Below are 20,329 nucleotides of genomic sequence, written 5' to 3'. Positions count from 1 at the left end.
CTCAGCTACCCAAACTATCTCCCCATGCAGCCTGGAGATGCTGAGGGCAGCCAGGAATTTTGGGACCACTCAGGCCCTTCCCAGACAGCCACTTGGGGTGGCAGGGGGCAGGTCACTACTCCCTGCTATGCTGAATGTGTTCTCATCTTCTGCAGGCAAAATCCTCTTCCGCCGCAGCCACATCCGGGACGTGGCTGTCAAACGCCTGATACCAATCGATGAGTACTGTAAGGTAAGCTGGGATGCCAGCACCATCTTCCCTCGTGGGTGTTCTGTTTGTTTTCCTTTCTGCGTGCCAAGTGTTCATGGGAAGGTGGGAAACAAAACAGAACAAAACATAAAATTCCCCATGCTCCTTTGGAATCAGCCCAAATCCACTTTCAGCGGCTGTGTGGTGTTACCCTGGGCATGAATGTTCCAGTCAGCATTCAACCCCCATTCTTGATGGAGCAGCTAGCCTCTTGCTCCCTGAATGTGCAGAGGGAGGCCTGCCTTCTGGTGATGTTGAACTGGACTGGAGTGGAGTGGTCGGGAAGGAAGCATGTTTTCATTTCCTTTGCTTTCTCTGTGAGGTGAGCATAGTCAGATCACAGGATGCAGGTGCCAAGTGCAGTCACCGGTTGTGTCTGGAGCCAAAAGTGGAGTTAAGAACGCACTTCCACTTGAACTGGGGCGATGACTAAGTCAGCAAAGTGCTTGCGACCCAAACATGAAGTTCTGAGTTTTACTGAGCACCTATTTTAAACGCTGAGAGTGGCATTAAGTGCCTGTCATCCTGAGCATAAGAGTGGAGATAGGCAGGTCCTGGGGGCTCACTGGCCAGCCAGTCCAGTCAGCCAGCAAGTACTGGGTTCTGTGAGAGACCATGTCTAAAAACTGAGGTGGAAAGCAGTCGAGAAAGGCACCCAATACCAACCACTGGCCTTCATCTGCACCCATCCGTGCACATGTACACATAACATATACCACATACACACACAAACACACATATCTACACGGAGGGGGAGATTCTGCTCACGCCAGCTTCAAATAAAAAGTAAAACTCTTAACAGTGTACTCAACCAAAAGTGCAGGATTAATGCACTGAACTGCAGAGCATGGCCAAGCAAAGTTCAGAGAGCTCTAAGTAAAGCTGGCTGTGGTAGTGATCGCCTGTATTCAGCACCCGGGGGCAGAAGCAGAACTCTCCGTGAGTTCAAGGTGAGCTTGAACTCATAGTTCTAGGTAGCCAGGCTTGTATACTGAGACCCTATCTCACAAACAAACAAACAGAAACACTTCTAGCTAAATGGAAAGGCATGTTGTACTCATAAGTTGGAGGAGTATGAATTTCAAAAGCAGCCATTCTTCTAAAAATTCTTTCTATATGGACTGAATCCTATAGAAATCCAGCGTGCTTCCTAGTGGTTGTCTTAGTTGGGGTATCTACTGGTGTGAAGAGACACCATGACCATGGCAACTCTTATAAAGGAAAACATTTAATTGTGGTGGCTCTCTTACAGTTTCAGAGGCTCAGTCCATTATCATCATGGCCAAGAGCATGGCAGCATGCAGGCAGACAGGGAGCTGGAGAGGTAGCTGAGACTCCTATACCTTGCAGGCATCTCAGGAAGTTGACTGAGACACTGGGCAATATCTGAGCATAGGAAACCTCAATGCCCACCCCCACAGTGACACACTTCCTCCAACAAGGCCATGCCCTCTCCAACAAAGCCACACCTCCTAATAGTGCCACTCCCTATGAGATTATGGGGGTTAATTCCATTCAAACTACCATAACGGTGCTAACAAGATCAAGTGTGTGTGTGTGTGTGTGTGTGTGTGTGTAAATGCAAAAGACCTTGAACGACAAGTCACATTTGCCATTTTCTAGACTCCCTACAGGGCTACAGTAACCCAGACTCGTGGTGCTATCCCAGGATCCATGTGCAGATCAGGGCACAAAGCTGTGAACCAGGAGTAAATGTTCCAAAATGCCAGGCTGAGTGATACTCAGTGAGATGCAGAAACAGGTTGAAGAGGGGAGAGTTTTTAATATACAGATGGGACAGCTAGCTACTGCATAGTTCGTCGGGGCCACAAATCATCACAGACTTGGGGTTTCAATAGCAGAACTTGGTTTTCTGTCACTTCTGAAAGCTAAAATGCAAAGAGCAGGGTCCCCCAGGCCTTGTCCTTGGCTTATAGTTAGCTGTCTGTGACTGTACAGGACATGTTCTCTTTATGTACCTGCACCCTAATCCAGAGGATGCCATTTATATGGATTAAGGCCCCCTAATTATTTTGTTTAATCTTCAATTACTTCTGTAAGGACCTGCCCCTAAATACATAGATCCTGAGAGGTGAGAACTTTAATATACAGATTTGAGGGTGAATGGAGGACACTGTTCAGCCCACAGCGTCCGTCCGTACACATGCAAAAATACAATGCACTTGAACCCTTATTGCATACTCTATACAATGATCAACCCCAAAGGGGTCACAGGAGCTTGAGATATGGCTCGGTGGAGAAAGTGTTTGCTTCTGAAGCAGGGAAACCTGAGTTTGGATTCCCCAGCACCCATGTAGAAAGCCAGATGTGACAGCGTACATCTGTAATCCCTTTGCTGGTGAGGATAGAGAATCTCAGGGGCTCAGTGACCGTCGAGTTTAGCTGAATTGGTGATGTCTAGATTCAGTAGACTATCATCTCAAAAACCAGGTGATCAGTGATAAGGGAAGACTTCCAGGTAGACTTCTGACCTACACACACACACACCTGTGCGCATGCACGTGAACATGTGTGCAAGCATGCACAGAACAGACCACAGCCCTAAATAAAAGAGCCAAAATTATAAAACTTACAGAAGAAAATGTGGAGGGGATCTTCATGACCCTGGTTTAAGCAATGAGTTTTTAAATGTTTACATGAAAAGTAACAGTCCTTAAGAATTAAATTTGGTCAAGTTAGCCATCATCAAACCTATTGACAAACTTCTCTGCCAAAAAAATGAAATGCAGGTATAGTGACACACACCTTTAATCCCAGCACTTGAGAGGCACAAACAGGTGGATCTCTGTGGGTTCAAGGCCATCCTGGTCTACAGAGTGAGTTCCAGGACAGCCAGGGCTACACAGAGAACCCCTGTCTCAGGAAAACAAAGTAAATAACACTACTAGAAAAATTAAAAGATGTGTCATAGACAGGGTGAAAATATTTGTGAATAACATTTGTAAGGGACTTACTGAGAAGATATAAAGAACTCGTGGTAACTCCAGCATCTGGGAGGCACAGGCAGGCAAATCTGAGTTTGAGTCAGCCTGGTTACAGACTGAGTTCCAGGACAGACAGGGCTACACAGAGAAACCTTGTGTCAGGAGGAAAACAAACAAACAAACAAACAAACAGTGACAAAAGAAAAAGCCTCCTAGAGCTCCAGAATGAAAAGACCTTGGGAAAGTGTTGTAGGAGGCCACTAGTTAGTTCCCGGCTGCTCAGCCCCAAAATGACCACACAGAAACCATATTATTTGCAATACTGTTTTGCCAATAGCTTGAGCGTATTTCTAGCTAACTCTTATATCCCAAACCAGCCCCAGTCTCCATTAATCTGTGTATTGCCACGTGGCTGTGGCTTACCAGGTAAAGTTCCAGCATCTGTCTCCATTGGGACTCCATGACTTCTCTGTGACTCTGCCTTCTTTCTCCCAGCATTCAATTTAGTTCCCCCCACCACGCTCCCCAACTACCCTATTACAGGCTCAAGCAGTTTTTTTATTACTCAGTGGCATTCACAGCATACAGAGGGGAATCCCACATCAGGGAAGAACTTCAGCAGGACCCTCACTCAAGAAGGGACAGGGATTCAATAAACCTGTGAGCTGGTTGTGGTAGTGCACAACTTTAACCCCAGCACTCAAGGAGCAGAGGCAGAAGAAGCTCTGTGACTTCAAGGCTACAAATGAGTTCAAGGTCAGCCTCTATTACAAAGGGAGAGCCTTTTTCACAGATAATTAAATAAATAAATAAATAAATAAATAAATAATAAACACATCAAGAGATGTTTAGCGTTGTGAACCAGTGGACTCATGCAAACAGGGACCATAGATTGTTACCAATCATGGGACAGTTGTGCCAGACATTATCAAGGATCTGAAAAAGCTAGAGCCCTTATCTTGGTGGGACATAAGATGAGAAACCACATTGGGAAATAATGGGGCAGTTTCTGCAAGACTGAGACAGAGAAAGACCACAAAATTCCAGGCCAGTCTGGGTACATAACAGGAATCTGTTTCAACACACCCCACGAAACACACGGTCAGCCCTGGGTCTACCCGTAAGAGAAAGCTTATGTCTGCATGGAGTCTTGGATGCAGACACTCCTAGCAGCATTAAGTCATAATAGCCAAATGGAAGGGACAGTCTACAACTTGATGAGATCAAGCAATTAAATTTGGGCAGATTCTACGACCTAGATGGATCAAAGACATATGATGTTAAGTGAAAGAAACCAGATGTGAAGTGAGTGACCGGATGAAACGCACAGGTTTATGAGCACAGAAAGCAGATGAGCTCTTTCCTGGACCTGGGGACCGTGGGCGGGTAGAAGGGCCGCAAATTCAATGTTTTGTGGGGATGAGGCTAGAACTCTGTAATTTCCTAAATACTGAACTGGGCATTTGCAGCAAGTAAGCTTATGGCATGTAAATTATACTGTAATAAATCTGAAAACTTCTATCCAAAAGGGGTCAGTTCAGGACAGATGGCCCCTCTTGGTCGGGCGACATCTAGTAAGGGCTGGAAATCACTCTTGATGGGGCTGTCTGCTCCTGCTCAGACGTGACCTTGTCCCATCCGTCCAGTCACTGTGCAAGGTGGACGGACTTCCATATCCCTGTTGTGTAGTTGAGGAAAGGCAGCCTCATTGGCTACTCTTAGTAACAGTGTCAAGGGCTTGCAAGTTGAGCCCAGACACAGCACCCTGTGTACCAATTACTGTCTGAAGAAATAAAAATGGGAGAGGTTGAAGGACTCGGGCCTGGATTGTGTCGCAATGCTATGGTCTGAGTGTGGATTGAGAGGACTCCTCAGATGTTCCCATGTTGGATATTTGACCTTCAGTGTAGCAATGTTCAGGTGGCAGAGCCTGTAAGAACTGGACCTCGTGCTGGTCTCAAGTGAATTGGTTTTCTCAACAGCTTGCTGTTGTAAAAACCAAGACTGTCTGGTGCTCTTGTTCCCTCCTGCATTTCTCTACCCTGGTGACACAGCCAGGGACTCTGGCCAGCCCCACAGTTGTGAGCCAAATAAACCTCCATCTCATTAAGGACTGAGCCTCAATTACTTTGGTATAGTAACAGTAAACAAAGGTGAACAGACCCCTCCTTCCTAACTATCTCCTTCAGAGTGGTGGGAGGCAGTAGCAAGTGCTTTGCTACTACATTCCACTCTCATAGGAAAGTTCCCTGTCTCCCTGTCCCCTTTTAAAGCTATAAAGCCTGAAATTGCCATTCTGGAGGTAGCATCCCTTTGTCCAGGCCCCGTTGGCAAGAACTTTGAGTCCTTAGGGTCACCTTGCCCTGCTGGACAATTCCTGCCTGTACATTCCCAGAAGCTGCCCTCCCTCTACCCACACCATCCCACCCTGCTTTCTCCCTAACACACCCACGTCTCTCCATCTCCATCTACACACATGCCCGGGGCTTCCACAACCTCTGGACGTATTATTCTGAAAAGGAGATTTTAGAACTTGGAGCTGTAAGAGACACCAGCTGCCCGCAGCTGCCTGAGATGTGGGATGCTCCAGATATCATGAGTTAGCCACGAGGAAGACACTGCTTAGGTTATACGAGCAGAGCCCTGCAACCAATCAGAAGAACAAAGCTGATATTTTGATATTTTGATTGCCCAGATTCCCTGGGTAAGCATCAAAGGACCTACCCTCTTTAGAGGAGATAAACTGTCCCTTCTGTCACGAGATCTGCACTTTTAGTTCCATAAGCTGTTCCTAACATTTAGACATCTGTTTGGGACATTGTCAGCTGACTTAAGGCAATGGGATCCATCACACTGAGCTTAATTTTAGTAGAAAATGATACTCTCCAACAGGTAGGTTGGTCTGTTGGTACCCAAACCTGACTGCCAGGTGTGTAGTAAAATGCAAGCAACGTGCTCTGCCAGGCATAGTGAAAAGTTATCATCACTCACACAGTTGTCACCAGATAGAAAATCTCCTGGAAACAAATTGAGACCCCAGAAACAGACCCCTGCGGGTTGGACAGGTTGACAGTGACACAGACAATCCTTTGGATCATTGGGAAAGACTGGATTCCCGAATAAAGGGTTTCCGGATGGGGATGGGGATGCAGAAGATAACTAACTGCACCCTCACAGCAGTGGGACCACTTCCAGGAGCTTAAAGTCTTCACAGTAAGAGGCAGTGCTCTTCTTAGAAAATAAAAGTTTCCCATCTCTAGACTTGGAGGGGTGTTTAAAGATATAAAAGATACTGACCACAAAGAAAATGTGTTTATTTGGCCACAGTTCATCTAAGAACTTACGTTTCTAGAAAGACACAGTGAAAACATGACTCCTGAACCTGCCACAGTGATGCGCTTCTGCTGTCACGTGGACTTATAAACAGCCACTCAGCTTGCTGTGGGGCTCAGTGAAATACCAGCTGTCTGTCTGGCAGCACTTGACATGAGCGGCTGCCCACGACAGATGCAGCACGTTCTGGGGCAGACCAGCTGAGCCCAGCTATAAAACCCTCCAGAAGAGACACAGCCCCAGGGCACCGCTGTGAAGGATGTGAGACTGAGACACAGACTCGCCGGCTTCTGTCACACAGGGGCCAGATTCAGAATATCTCTAGAATATGTCTCCCTTCTCCAGCCGAGGAAGAACATCATTTCCAACAGTGGCGGTGCTGGTGACTGCAGACTGTGGGGTTGGTCTAAGACAGAATGGCTGACACCTTGAAGGACTCATTTCTAGAATGAACTGGGTTTTGTTCAGAGTTTGTTACCAGGGATTTTTGTTTATTTGTTTTGGGTTTTTTCTTTCTTTTTTTTTTCTTTGTTTTTGAGACAATGTCTCCCTGTATACCTCTGGCTGTCATGAAACTCACTATGTAGACCAACCTGACCTCAAACTCATAGAGATCTGCCTGCCTCTGCCTCCCGCATGCTAGGATTAAAGGATGCTAAGCAGGTGCTGTCACTAAACTATACCTCTAGCCCCAGGACATCTGAGTACAGCCTGGTCTAGTTCATTTCCTGTTGCCATAACAGAATGTCTGAGACTGGATATCTAATAAGAAAGAAAGGTTTCTTTTGGCACATGGTTCTAGAAGCTGGGAAGTTGTAGAGTGCGGTGCCAGCAAGAACATCTTACGCATTCCCAACTCATGGGGGAAAACAAAAGAGCAAAATATGCCAGACAGGCTCAATTTATAGCAGTGCATTGTCCTTCCAGAGCAAAGCCCCACTCACTAGAGAAAGCATTAGTTTATCTTTGAGAGTTCTGCTGAGGAGCCCATTGCTGTTAGAGACTAGATAGATGTAAGGTGTCTATATGCCACACAGCAGGGCATGGCACAGATCAACGGGCATCCCATCACAACTCCCTGGGCAGCAGGTGTCCTGGGCAGAAGGATGACCGCTCGCCACCTAGAATTAGAAAAAGGAGATAGATCAAAGAGGGAGGCAGAGCAGGAAAGTATGACCCTTCTTCCTGGCAAAGGTCATTCCCAGTGCCAGATGCATATGCAGAGTGGGAGATGCTTCATGGCAAATCAGAATGATTGACAAGGGGCTGGAGAGATGGCTCAGTGGTTAAGAGCACTGACTGCTCTTCCAGAGGACCTGGGTTTGATTCCCTGTGCCTACACTGTGACTCACAACTGTCTTTGACTCCAGTCACAGGATATCCAATGTCCTCTTCTGGCTTTCATGGGCACTGCACACACTTGGTGGGCAGATATACATGCAGGCAAACATTCACATCCATGAAATAAAAATAAATAAAGTCTCAAAAAATTATCAACAAGCAAGCCATATGGGGTGGAGAGTATCCAGTGACCATGGAGGGAGCTTCCATCACCATTGCCCACCTATCTTTCCACTTTCAGTTTGTGGAAGTAGCTTAGAGCTTGGGTCAGAAACTCACTGGAGAGATGGCTCAGTGGTTAAGAGCACTGGCTGTTCTTCCAGAGGACTTGGGTTCTTGGTAAATATACATCACCTGTCTTGTCGTTTGTCTAGGTTTATTTCTTTATGTCCATAGCCAAGATTTTCAAGGGTCTCCCCTGATCAAACCTGATCTCTATGAATGAATCCACAGCTTTTTCATTTTCTGTAGAAACAAAAAGCATAACTCCTTCCCCCATGAAATACAGTTTTTGACTTCCATTTTAAAGTTAAGGCATTCCTGAAGTATCTAGGCTGGTGTAATTCAGCAGCCCTCTTACAGTCCCATGTCTCTCAGAAGCTGTTGTTATCAACAGTCAAGAAATTCAAAGTTAACAAGGCGTCATACAGGATCCAGACTCCCTGTGTATTTTCCATCTTTATGTGGACTATCATTTTTATATTATTTTATTTTCTCTTTAAAGACTGTATTATTTATAAACTTTTTTTCTACAACTTTATATACCCTTTTTCTTTTCTTTTAAACCTTCACACATTTTTAAAATACACCGTGACCTGTTTAGAGGTTTTGTTCATCTGGATCTGTCTTTACTGAGTGCCTGTGGTGTTCTCTGACCATGTCAGCTGCCATACATAACTCAGCTTAGCACATGGCGCTGGCACATGGTGGCTGGCTCCAGCCTACTGGCAGCAGCCGGTAGCTGCACCTCTGTACACAGAGCACTGGTCCACCTGAGAGAACTGCAGGACTAGAAAACCACATCTGGTTTTCTTTGCGTAGCTTTGCGTAGCTTTCTCAGACCGTGTTTGGATATTTGAACCCCCATGTTGGACACCATATGTAAACAGATTTTTCTTTGGGCCTCCAGCACACAAAAAATGGCATGGAGACTTATAGTTAATTATGAAAGCTCAGCCTATAGCTTAGGCTTGTCCCACTAGCTCTAATAAATTAATCCATTTACATTAATCTATGTTTTGCCCCATGGCTTTTTACCTCTCTTCCATCTTGCACTTACTGTTTCCTCTCCATGTCTTCTGGTGTCTCTCTCCTGCCTGGACTCATCTCCCCTTCTTTCTCTGTCTGGAAGTCCCGCCTAACCTTTTCCTGACTAGGCCATTGGCCATTCAGCTTTTTATTAAACCAACCTGAAGGCACCTTGGCAACACTCATCTTCACAATATAAAAAAAAAAAAAAAAAAAGATTATTCCAGAACACCCTTCACACACACCATGGCTATAGGAGCAGGGACCAGCTCTACCACGAGTCTTTTGCACCTCCATCTTTCTGGTCCAGAACCCACTCTAGGAGAGGAGGAGACCTTAACTAAATGTTTGTTGAACTGTGGTGCTCTTTCAGTGTGGTGCCACCTCTGTGATGAGCACTGGACAAGGAAGGTACCTGTTAAATCCTTGACTGAGTACTTGTTTGTAGGTCAGCAGACAGAACAAATGCCCTTGCCTCGCCTCGTGCAGCCTGCCGGTAGATGTAGCCTGGCTGTGTTGTAACCCACCTGAGTCATTCTGCCAGTGGCTAGAAACTGCCCCATGGGAGGTTGACATGCTCAGCCTCCATCATTCTGGAAACTTCCATCCAACCTGTATCCAAACTATCGAGATTTATAGCTTCAGCTTGGGAAATTCAGACATGTGTTGGACACACTCCAGATGTTTTCCAGTGGTGTGGTAGATATGGCAGATAGCAGATGATAGGTCAAGGTGAAATGAATGACATTAGTGCAAGTACCACTTTCTAAAATAGCATGTACAGTCTAGGCTGGACTGTGTAATATGAACATAGAGTGTTTGCACATATGCCAGCAGAATGTGTTATCTCCATACATCTCGGAGAATGCATGTGCATATGTGTATGTTCTCTAAGTCAGAGACACTATCATCACCAGGAAACTTGTGTCCGATCCCAGGCCTCACCACAGGCCTGCTAAATGAAAAGCTCTGATGGACCCCAGTCTATGCTTTAGAAATCCTGTAGTTGGTTTTGTTTGTTTGTTTATTTTTTGAAGGCCTGCCACCCAGCTTCCAAATAAATACATGAGTGGCTAGCCTTAGCTTGGCTTGTTTTAGCTAACTTAAATTATCCCATTTCTCTTTAACTACATTTTGCTTCTGGACTTGGTACCTTTCTTTGATATATAGAGATAGAGATAGATAGAGAGATAGAGATAGAGATAGAGAGAGAGAGAGAGAGAGAGAGAGAAATATATATCTGCCTTCCTTCCTTTCTCCCTAGCTGGCTGTGTGGCTGACCCCTAGCATCCTCTCCTTCCTTTCTCACTCCTTGCTCTTCTCTCAAGCCTAGATTTCTCCTCCTATTCATTCTCTCTGCATGGCAGCCCTACTTATCCATCTCCTGCATAGATATTGGCTGTTTAGCTCTTTATTAGTTAGACCAATCAGGTGTTTTAGGCAGGCAAAGTAACACAGCTTTACAGAATTAAACAAATGCAACATAAAAGCATGCGACACGTCTTTGCATCATTGTACCACGACCTAAACAAATGCAGCACATCTTAGACTAATATTCCACAGCAGAATCCCCCTCTGCAGTCCTAATGCCTTCCTGAGTTTGAGAAGCGCTGGTGACAGCCTTCTCCTTCCTCGGGCTCAACCGTGTCTCTGCTCTAGGCCCTGATCCAGCTGCCCCCCTACATCTCTCAGTGTGATGAAGTGCTACAGTTTTTTGAGACAAGACCTGAGGACCTGAACCCTCCCAAAGAGTAAGTTGGTCTGTGGGCTTCCCCAGGGGAAGCCTTTCTCCCTTTTCCCCTCCTGCTGTCCTTTCTGACCCACAGGGACCCAGAGTCAGCGGAGTATAGACTAAGCCAGAGTTCATTGTCTTGGCCCTTACAGGGCCTCACTGCCTGCAGCCAGCATAGGCACTGGTACATGGGTAAGGATGGTCCCATCTAACAGGGACTAGAACCTGGCTAAGCGTCCCTAATCCAGTTCTTCTACACTACCACTATGCTTATCAAAGAAAGAGTGCTATGGCTGAGTAGACTGAGACTCTTTCCTAGGGGCTCCACTCCCGCAAATGCATAGAAAACTTGGTCCCAGGATCTGAAGCACTTATCAGATAAAGGAAGAATCAAAGAGGAATCTTTCTTAGAAGAAGCCTGGGTTCCTGGGGTAGGCTTAGATTCGTTAACTCACTGAGGATGCTCTGGGATAGAGACTGCTAGCGTCCTAATGGAATCAGCTCAATATGTATCACAGAGGATGCTGGTAGATAGAGACTGTCAGCATCCTAATGGGATCTCAGCTTAGTACCCAATACTGAGGATGCTGTGGGGTGGAAACTGTCAGCATGCTAATGGGATCTCAGCTTAGTACCCTATACTAAGGATGCTGTAGGGGTGGAGACTGTCAGCATCCTAATAGAATCTCAGCTCTACCTAACACTGAGGATGCTGTGAGCCGTGAAATAGAGAATCTCAGCATCCTAATGGGATCAGATCAGAACATAACAAGGACTAACTGGCTCTCTCTCACCCCTTTCTCCTATACAGGGAGCATATTGGGAAGAAGAAATCGGGTAAGCATATATTCCATTCTCTTCTTTTCATTCCTGCCATGTACCCTAGTTGGGTGTTGGGTTCTACACTGTGAACACCACAATGCAGATGAATGGTAGGTGGACTGATGGATGGACAGACAGAGGGATACATGGTCAGATGGATGATAATTGGGTATGTAGTTGGATGCATGTGTGAATAGACAGATAAAGAATGGATGGATGGGTAGTTTTGTATGTGGACGACTGAATGGATGAGCTGATGACTGATAATTAACTAATACCTGGCCCCGTCTCCCAGAAGGATTTGAGGCTGTTTTATCCCTTGACAGACTACTATGAAGTGGATGAGATGAGTGTGCCCTTGTGGCATGGGAAGACAAATGTCTTCCTAACCATGCTGCAGAGGGTTCTGTGCCTCCATTCCACTTTATGCAAAGCAATGTGGACACTCAGAGCCTTTTCCAGTGCTAGGGGGCGGGGCGGTGAGATAATACGGGGAGAGGTGAGGTGATAGAGGCCCTGAAGCATGGGGACTGAGGGTGAGCTTTCCAAAGAGAGAAGGGAATCCCAGGCTGAGAGGACAGCAAGCATTGAGGGAGGGAGATGAAGTCCGCTGCAGATCTGGTCCTTTGACAGCCTCAGCTCTGGCTGGCCTCTCAGCTTCTTCACTCCACTGTCCTTGGCAGACAGACTTGGTGCCTGTCACTCAAGCCTTGCTGGGCTCCTTTCTCACCCAGGAAACTTTCTTCAGCCTTTCTATTCTTAGGGTGATGCCACTCTTCCAGCAGAGGTGGCCATGGGAAAGAGAAGGTGGACCTGGGGGGTGATGCATGCCTGTGCACCCTAAAAACAAGGTCACAAGGCCAGCTCTTCTTAATACCCATGCCCCTCCTGACTGCTGCAGCCCAGAGCCCCGCCCTCTGATCTCCTCAAACACCCAGGAAGTTTGAGGGACTCCATGCATGGGAAGGAGGAGGTGCAGGCAGAGATTGCAGAAGTGAAAACTGATGACCTTACCTCAGTGTCCTCATGCATGACATCCATGCATGTATGGCTCAGTGGTAGAACACTTGCCAAACACGCCCAAGGTCCTAGTTTCCATTCAAGCACACACATGTACACATGTGTGCACACACACAAATGATAATGTGTTTTATAGGATTATCAGAGGCTCTATAGTAGTAGATGTAAAACACTTTAATAGTAATATCTAACTAGTGCTGTTTCATTACCACTCAAGCCTGTCACTCAATCCAGATATCTCTGGGAGCAGGTCCACCTTTCCGGGGTTTTGGTCTCCCTTTCCTGCTGGGAGCAGGGCCTGGGTCAGCTTTTCAGGCCTCTAGGCTGATCATGGTGGAAAGCGAGGACAGAAGCTATTCCTCGTACATTTTTCCTTGAAGCACAACTTCTGGGATCTGCCCCAGCCCCATGTGCTCACTGACTGCATCTGGCTCTCCTTTGGCGTTTAGTGGGCACTGGCCACAACCGTGGCATCCTGCTAAAGCTGCAAATGTCCCTCGGCCAGGGATAATGACACATTTCTTTTCTTAGCAGAGAGCAGAGAGCAGAGAGCAGCTGCCTCAGGGCAGGTCTCAGAATTTCCGGCTTTGAGTATGCAAAGCCTCCCCTAGAAGGAGCCGGAGAGGAGAGAGGGAGTGGGCAGCTCTGGTTAGTGAAAATAGGAGTGTCCGGTTGGAACAGACTTGAAAAAGGGACCTGTCTGGAAAAGAGAGCCCAGGCTCTAATTTGTGGTGATTGTGGTTGACATAACTCACCTGCAATGATGGGTCTCAGGTTTATTTATAGTCCCACTAGCTTGAATGTGGCACCTTCTTCATTCAGACTCTGAACCCTTAAAGGGTTCCTTATTTATCTGACCAGTGGACACTGCCTTGATTTTACAGCCAGTCTTCTTGGTTGAATTTTAAAGAGATTCCAATTAAAAACAGACCTCACTCCTACATTTTCAGTGATACACTCTGGATGGGAGAAGGCTTGTCTGTCCCTAGCACTGTCTGGTCACAGCCAGCTGGCTCCTGCAGACTTACTCATGTAGCCTCAAATTCTGCTCATCCAAAAAAAAAAAAAAAAAAGCTCACCACAGTTGAGCAGGTCATCTGATGGCTTGCAAGAACTTTTCTTCTTGATTTTTGCTTATGTATAGATTCTTATGGAAGGGAAAAAACCTCACTTTGGCATTACTCATCGTTTTAAAAATTCAAGACATGTCATCAGAAAGAAAACCACCTAACTCAAACATTTATCTGGTAGAGTAGACACTGTGTGGCTTGAGAATACTTTCAGTGTTAATGACAAAAACCACCCTTCTGCTGTGGATTCCTTGGTCACGTAATATAGCCTAGGGCTCTTGATTTCATCCTTGGCAACTTCTAGAACCTATCTGCCTCAGATGTTCCTGCTACCAATTATAATCAGGCTTAGTTGCAATATCACACTCTACCAGTAGGGGTCCCTATGTGGCTCCTGAAGCCTCCTTTAAGTCTAATCACATGCTACCAGGACTCTTGCCCTTTGTGTTGATAAGTGGGGTGTTCTGAGTAAAATGCTGACAACTTGCTCTGGAAGCAGCGCTGTTAAGCAGCTCCTTGCTCTTGCTTCTGGAGAAAACCCCAGCAAAAAACTGCAGTCTGAAGCCCAAAGCCACAGCCTTGAGCCCTGTGCCCTGCAGTGCTCTGCTCTGCAACCGAGGCCTACACTCCGCCCTCTGGGTTTTCTGACTCTGTCACTCAGTATACACTAGGCTCTTACTGAGTGCCTGGCAGTGATAGGTCCCCGGGGAATGTCAAGGCAAACAGGTACATAAGCAAAATAAAATAAAAGGGGAGAGATGGGCAGTGGTGGCGCACGCCTTTGGTCCCGCACTCGGGAGGCAGAGACAGGTGGATCTCTGAGTTCATAGCCAGCCTGGTCCACATAGTGAGTTTCAGGATAGCCAGGGATGCACAGAGAGACCCTGTTTGGTGGGGGTGGAGGGGATACTTGATATTTGCTACGACAGGAAGTCATTTAGATCTAAGTCTTTAAATCTTCTTTCTTCCGTTTGGATATTTATTGAGCCCTGTTAGGTACCACCCATAGTCTAGACCATAAATTGATAAACTTTTTTCTAAAGGGCCAAGTAAATATATAGATAATTTACATGCAGTCTGTCACTAACAATAATATATTATTCCTCTCTCTCCTCCTCATCTGTAAACACTTTCAGAATCCTTCAGAGTAGATCAGGCTAGAGAGATGACTCAGCAGTTAAGAGCACTTGCTGCTCTTGTAGAGGACCCAGATTGCACTTCCAGCCCCCACATGGTCTGGGCTCACAGCTGTCTGGAGCTGCAGTTCCAGGAATCCAATGTTCTGCAGGCATCAGGCAGATACTTGTTACACATACACCCGTGTAGACAAAATACTCATGCACATAATATAAAATAAATTAGTAAAGCAATTTTAGAAACCTGCAAACCGGAAACAAGTCCCTGGATTCCTGCTAGAACATGGGCATCTAAGCCAGAACAGGAAAACCTACAATAGGCCGTTTAGGCCAGGAGAAATGAACAGGTGAAACAGGGCAAGCCTCTCTCCATAAGGGCACCAAGCAGGTGCTTATGCTCCTAAATTTATACCCACTGACTCTAAATCTCATCCCTTACCAAGTGTTCAGTGTAGCCAGCCAGAAGTCAGCCATCTTGTTCCTATACAGCAATGAGAGCGGGAGGTAAGTAACCTTCTACCCTCTGAGGTGGGGTAGGGGAATGTGTTCTACTTGGCTACCAGGGGCAGGTCAGGCAGGGCTTTGCAGACATTGGACTTTTCTTAGGTGAGGTGAGAGCCTTGCTTGTGGAGGATGGTCGACCCAGATGACCGACTGCCTGAAGAATCATGAACAGCATGGTGGACTGAGGTTGGCAGCAGGGAGCCAGTTAGGAGTCTAACTCTCGGGAGGTCCCCATTAGAACGAGGACTTTCTGGTCCTCAATGCAGACTCTGGTTTGCTCTGTCCACCTTAAAAGAGAAGAACCTTCATTTGCAGTAGCCAGAACCCCAGAGAGCCAACATCTCAGCTCACTGACTCCTTGCACAGGGTCCTGGAGAAGCAGAACACATCAGGTTAGCCCGACAGGAGCTTCTCTACAAGGTCGTGGTCCAGTAGGGCCAAGCCAGCCTTGTCTCAGACCCCAGCCTATATGGCTGTCTGGCTATGGTGAACTGTTCACCTGTGAGGAGATAGTAGTTGACCGAGAGCTAGGATTGGTGACCATAACTGTGGAGAAATGACACAGCTTGTCTATACCCTGGGGTGGACTCAGGAACTGCCAAGGAAAGAAAGGCAGAAGACCTCAGTCACTGCCTCCTTCCCTGTCGTCCTTCATCTAGTTCCACACCTGGCTGTGTGGTACAGGACAATTCACTTACTGTCCTCAGCCTCTTTTCTTACCTGTAACAGGCAGTGCCCACCTCAGGCACAATGAAGCTGGAAAGGTTTGCCATGGCCCACAGCCCATGAGAGGCATTCTTTCCCAGGCTTCCTCCCATCCAGCCTTCTTTGGCAACTCCATCCTGTATCCCTTCTCTCCCGTCCCCTCATGGTCCCTCCACTCAGGTGCAGGTGGCTAGGGTGGTCCCTGCTCAGATGCCTTCTTTCCGTCCCACAACAGGAAAGGGTCCGTGGCCAGAACCTGCTCACAGAGCCAAGAAGCAGGCCTGCCCCCCATGCTGTGCCGGCCCCTTCTCTCTGCCGTCTCTGAACTGAGATGTTCCTTTTAAGTCTTCTGTGTTGTATTTTTGTGTGCATACCCATCTGTCTTGGTGGGTAGCAGAAGTGCACAACTCCAGGGTGTGACACACACACTGCTCACCAGGGAAGCCATCTGCCTGACAGCGCTTCCCACGCTTTTTCCTTCTGGGAAAATCTACACTTATCAAGTCTCAATGCCCAGCTCCAATGCCACCACTGCCTCTTGCCTAACAGCTTTGCACCCTCAGCTTGGAGTGCTTTTCCCCAGCCTCTGCCTCTGCCTCTGCCTCTGCCTCTCTACACGGCAGTCAGTCACTTGTCCAGCTCAAAATCTTGCTATTCGCTTCATAGAACTCTTTCTTTTTAGATTTATCTACTTATTTTATATATATACAAGTGCTCTATCTGCATGTATGCCTTTATGCCAGAAGGCATCAGATCCCACTATAGATGGTTGTGAGCCACCATGTGGTTGCTAGGGATTGAACTCAGGACCTCTGCAAGAGCAGTCAGTGCTCTTAACTACTGAGCCATCTCTTCAGCTCCCCCTTCATAGAATTCTTAATCCACTCCTCAGGATTTAAAAATCCAAACTTATCAAGCCCTTGGCCTCCGACCAGTGTTTTCCTGAGGCACTTCTCTCAGTGCCACGCCCTTCTGGCAGAACTCTGCCTCCCAGCCTCAATTTGTTCCTGAAGGTTCCCAGGCCTTCCCCCATCATGGAAGACTCTCCCTGCCCTGCTTCTCCCCAGCTCCCAGGATACCTTCCCTCATGAGTCTGCTTTCTATCACTCCTTGGGAAGTCTGACTGACCACTAATCTGGTACAACTTTGCCTTTCCTGTTCATTTTCTGTCCTGCCATGCTGGATATCTCCAAAGTGATGCTTATACGATTTGATCTCTAGTATGTGTGTATGTTTGCATGTATGTTTATGTAAATGTATACTTTCCATATGTCTATCCCCCCATTACTTGAGACTGGCAGTCTTCCATTTCATCCATTTTTGTGCCTGTGTGCTGTGTCTCTGGAGACTGATGAGTTTATTATAGGTGAGGGATTTAGGATGAGGTTGGGTGGATGGTGGCCTCAACATTTAAACCATCCTCTTTAGTTCCCCCAAGCAGCCAGCTTCTGGGCATGTGCCACATCTCACTCACTTGGAACCCCTGGGAACCCCAGTGCTCTCGGCAGATGTTGGTGGCTGAGTGGGCAAATGAATGAGAGAATGAAAGGATGGGGCGTTGGGACATGAGACAAATCCTCTAGCAAAGACTTTCTTTACTTAGGAAGTCCCCTGACCCAGCCTTTCCCCTGGTTCCTGCTCCGCCATGCATGGACAGGCGCTAATGGGATATCCGATGGCATTTGCTGTCCACAGGGAGTGACCTGACCTCAGTGGACCCCATGGTTCTGGAGCAGTATGTGGTGGTGGCAAACTATCAGAAGCAGGAGAGCTCAGAGATCAGCCTCAGTGTGGGCCAAGTTGTGGATATCATAGAGAAGAATGAGTCAGGTAAGGACCTGGACCACCTTCCCCACACCCTGCATCATCACCAAGCCCCACAAACCAGGAGCATGTGGAAACTCCAGATAAGCAGATCAACCTGGCCTGGCTCCCCAGAGCCACACAGGGCATACAGCCACTGCCTCGGCAGCCTGTTGGGTCCTATGTCACCATTATTCTGACACTACCATAAACATCCCTTCTGGTTTTCAAGTACTTTTCAGCAGAGTCAGTCGCTCCATTGAGAATTTTCTTGTTGATTTCCCTTGGGAGCCCTCTAGAAGTCTGAAGAGCTGAGAGAGATGGCTGTAATTCCAGCACTTGTGGAATTTTACATAGAGAGACTGTGTCTCCAAAAAAAAAATAGAAGAAACCGTTCAGAGAGGATGGGCATCTGCCTGTCCCCTCACCAACCTCATCCCAGGACCACTGGTAACATCCGTTGGTGGGGTGCTTGAGACGGGGGCCTGAACTTTACACTGCCCATCAATCCAGGCCTTTGGCCACTTGTTTTGTCATTCACAGAAAACTATCAAAGAGCTGTCGAAAGAGTAAGCACTCTAGTGTAGAGAGAGCGCCTCAGCCTGAACTCGGCACACGGCATGTGCTCCAGAAATGTGTTTCCTTCCCTCTTCTTCCTCCCTTAGCTCCAGAGCAGCCATCACACCACGCAGAAAAAGCAGGGAAGGAGCAGCCCCTTTCCCCAACTGGGTTCCCAGTGGCTCATTATGTCGCTAGGGACCATGCTCTATGGTAGCCCAAAGGCCAATTATGTCCACATAACCATGGGAGGGTGATGTTTCCAGCATCCTTCAAATTACCATTACTCATGCTAATTGTGAGACCAGTGTTAGCCAATCAGACCCGACTTTGCAATCTAGGAATGGTCCCTGTTTCCAAGAATACAGGAAGATGATGTTTCCGACATCCTCCGGGTCATGTCACCATTAGTCATGAGGCTGGTGTTAGCTGGCCAAACCTCCATAATTACGCAATCTAGAAGCTTTGATGGCTGGAAGGAAGTACTGCTCCAACATCATCTCCGTGTCCCATGCTCTGCCTCTCCCGAGGTCATGTCTGTGGCTGTGGAAGATTTCTCCCTCAGCAGCAGCACTCACTCACTTCTTCAGTGAGCACCTGAAGTCCTTTAGTCTAATTCTGTCCTGACACTGCCTACCCAGTGGTAGCATTTTCTTAGCCAGGCTGCTGCACTTCTTACAACTGGCTATCAAGCATGGTTCACACAGCCGCTGTCTCTCTGTCTCTTAAGTGGCTTATGAGACCAAGAGAAACCCTCTTGCAGGGTCAGTGCCAAGGATGCTCGGAAGGATATAGGTGCAGGGCTGCACAGGCAAGCGGTGGAAGAGACATTGCACTTCCCTGCCCTCTATGGGTGCTGCCCTCCGGTAATGCCTGTGCTCAGCAAGCTCTCCAAACCCCCGGGGTTCTCAGAGATTTCACTGTGGAGGCACAGTTGGCAGCTGTGTTGACCTGTGATTGAATAAAAGGGGTCAGATCAAATGCTAATTGGAACTGGGGAAGCCAGGCAGGCAGCTCAGCCAGACGCTGCTTGGCCTCTGTGTTGTATTCCAGAGTATGGGGTAGGAATGCTTCTAAAACAGGATTTTATAACCTATTATCAAAGTAGGTCAGATAATTTAATTTCTTTATAGCCAGCAGCTCCAAGGTGAAAAAGATTAGAGCTTATTTTTAGCTTCTATGACTTCCCTTGGGGGAGGGAAATCCTCGCTCCCATGCCTGCGTTAGTCAGGAAAAGGGAGAGAAGGTCAGAGAGAGACTGCACCCCAGTCTTCTGAGGCCTAAGGGGCCCCAGTTGTGTTCTAGCCACGCCAGTCACAAAAGCTACGGGCATAGTGACCCGTGGATGGAAACTGAAGAACACACATAATCTCACAATAATCCCTGTGCCATAGCTGAGTGAACCGGATTCCAAGTGACTCGTCATTTGCCCCCAGGTCTCTGCAGGCTGTAGAGCTGGTGTTCCACTGTTCCTAACACTATGGTTTTCTATGTTCCTAACTCTATTGTTTTCTAGTTCCCAAGAGATGTATACAGGTTGTATGTATACCAGGGGACACGAAGAAAGGAGTGGCCATTGCCTGGGCCACCAGGATGGGTTGCTGGGAAGGATGTGAGACAGGAAGTTATATTGAAACGATAATGTGCCAGTCCCTTATATAAAGAGGCAGAGTGTTCGCTTTTGACCATCCTCTCTAGGTGGCATTATGCTTCCTGTAATGTGGGTACCACATGAAAAGTTACTTTACTGTTTGTTTAAAGCAGAGGTTCTCAAACTGGGAGTTGCAACCCCTTCAGGGTTGCATATCAGATGTCCTGCATATCAGATATTTACACTACAATTCATAACAGTAGCAAAATTA

The 20,329-nt window shown here is 47.1% G+C and overlaps 1 protein-coding gene across 1 annotated transcript in view; it reads left to right on the top strand.

Moving 5' to 3' along the window:
• Positions 1-20,329, top strand: part of Sh3pxd2b (SH3 and PX domains 2B) — an 82,365-nt gene that overhangs the window by 41,284 nt on the left and 20,752 nt on the right. Inside the window, exons 4-7 of the mRNA XM_050121795.1 lie at positions 156-232; positions 10,777-10,868; positions 11,661-11,686; positions 17,802-17,936. Of these exons, the coding sequence (XP_049977752.1) occupies positions 156-232; positions 10,777-10,868; positions 11,661-11,686; positions 17,802-17,936 (330 nt within the window). The remainder of the gene's footprint in view (positions 1-155; positions 233-10,776; positions 10,869-11,660; positions 11,687-17,801; positions 17,937-20,329) is intronic.

Source organism: Alexandromys fortis, unplaced genomic scaffold (genome assembly GCF_014885135.2).
Source record: "Alexandromys fortis isolate MF-2015 unplaced genomic scaffold, M_Fortis_MF-2015_v1.1 scaffold_29, whole genome shotgun sequence".
In the NCBI taxonomy this organism is placed as follows: domain Eukaryota; kingdom Metazoa; phylum Chordata; class Mammalia; order Rodentia; family Cricetidae; genus Alexandromys; species Alexandromys fortis.
This window is presented reverse-complemented; position numbering and strand designations above follow the sequence as displayed.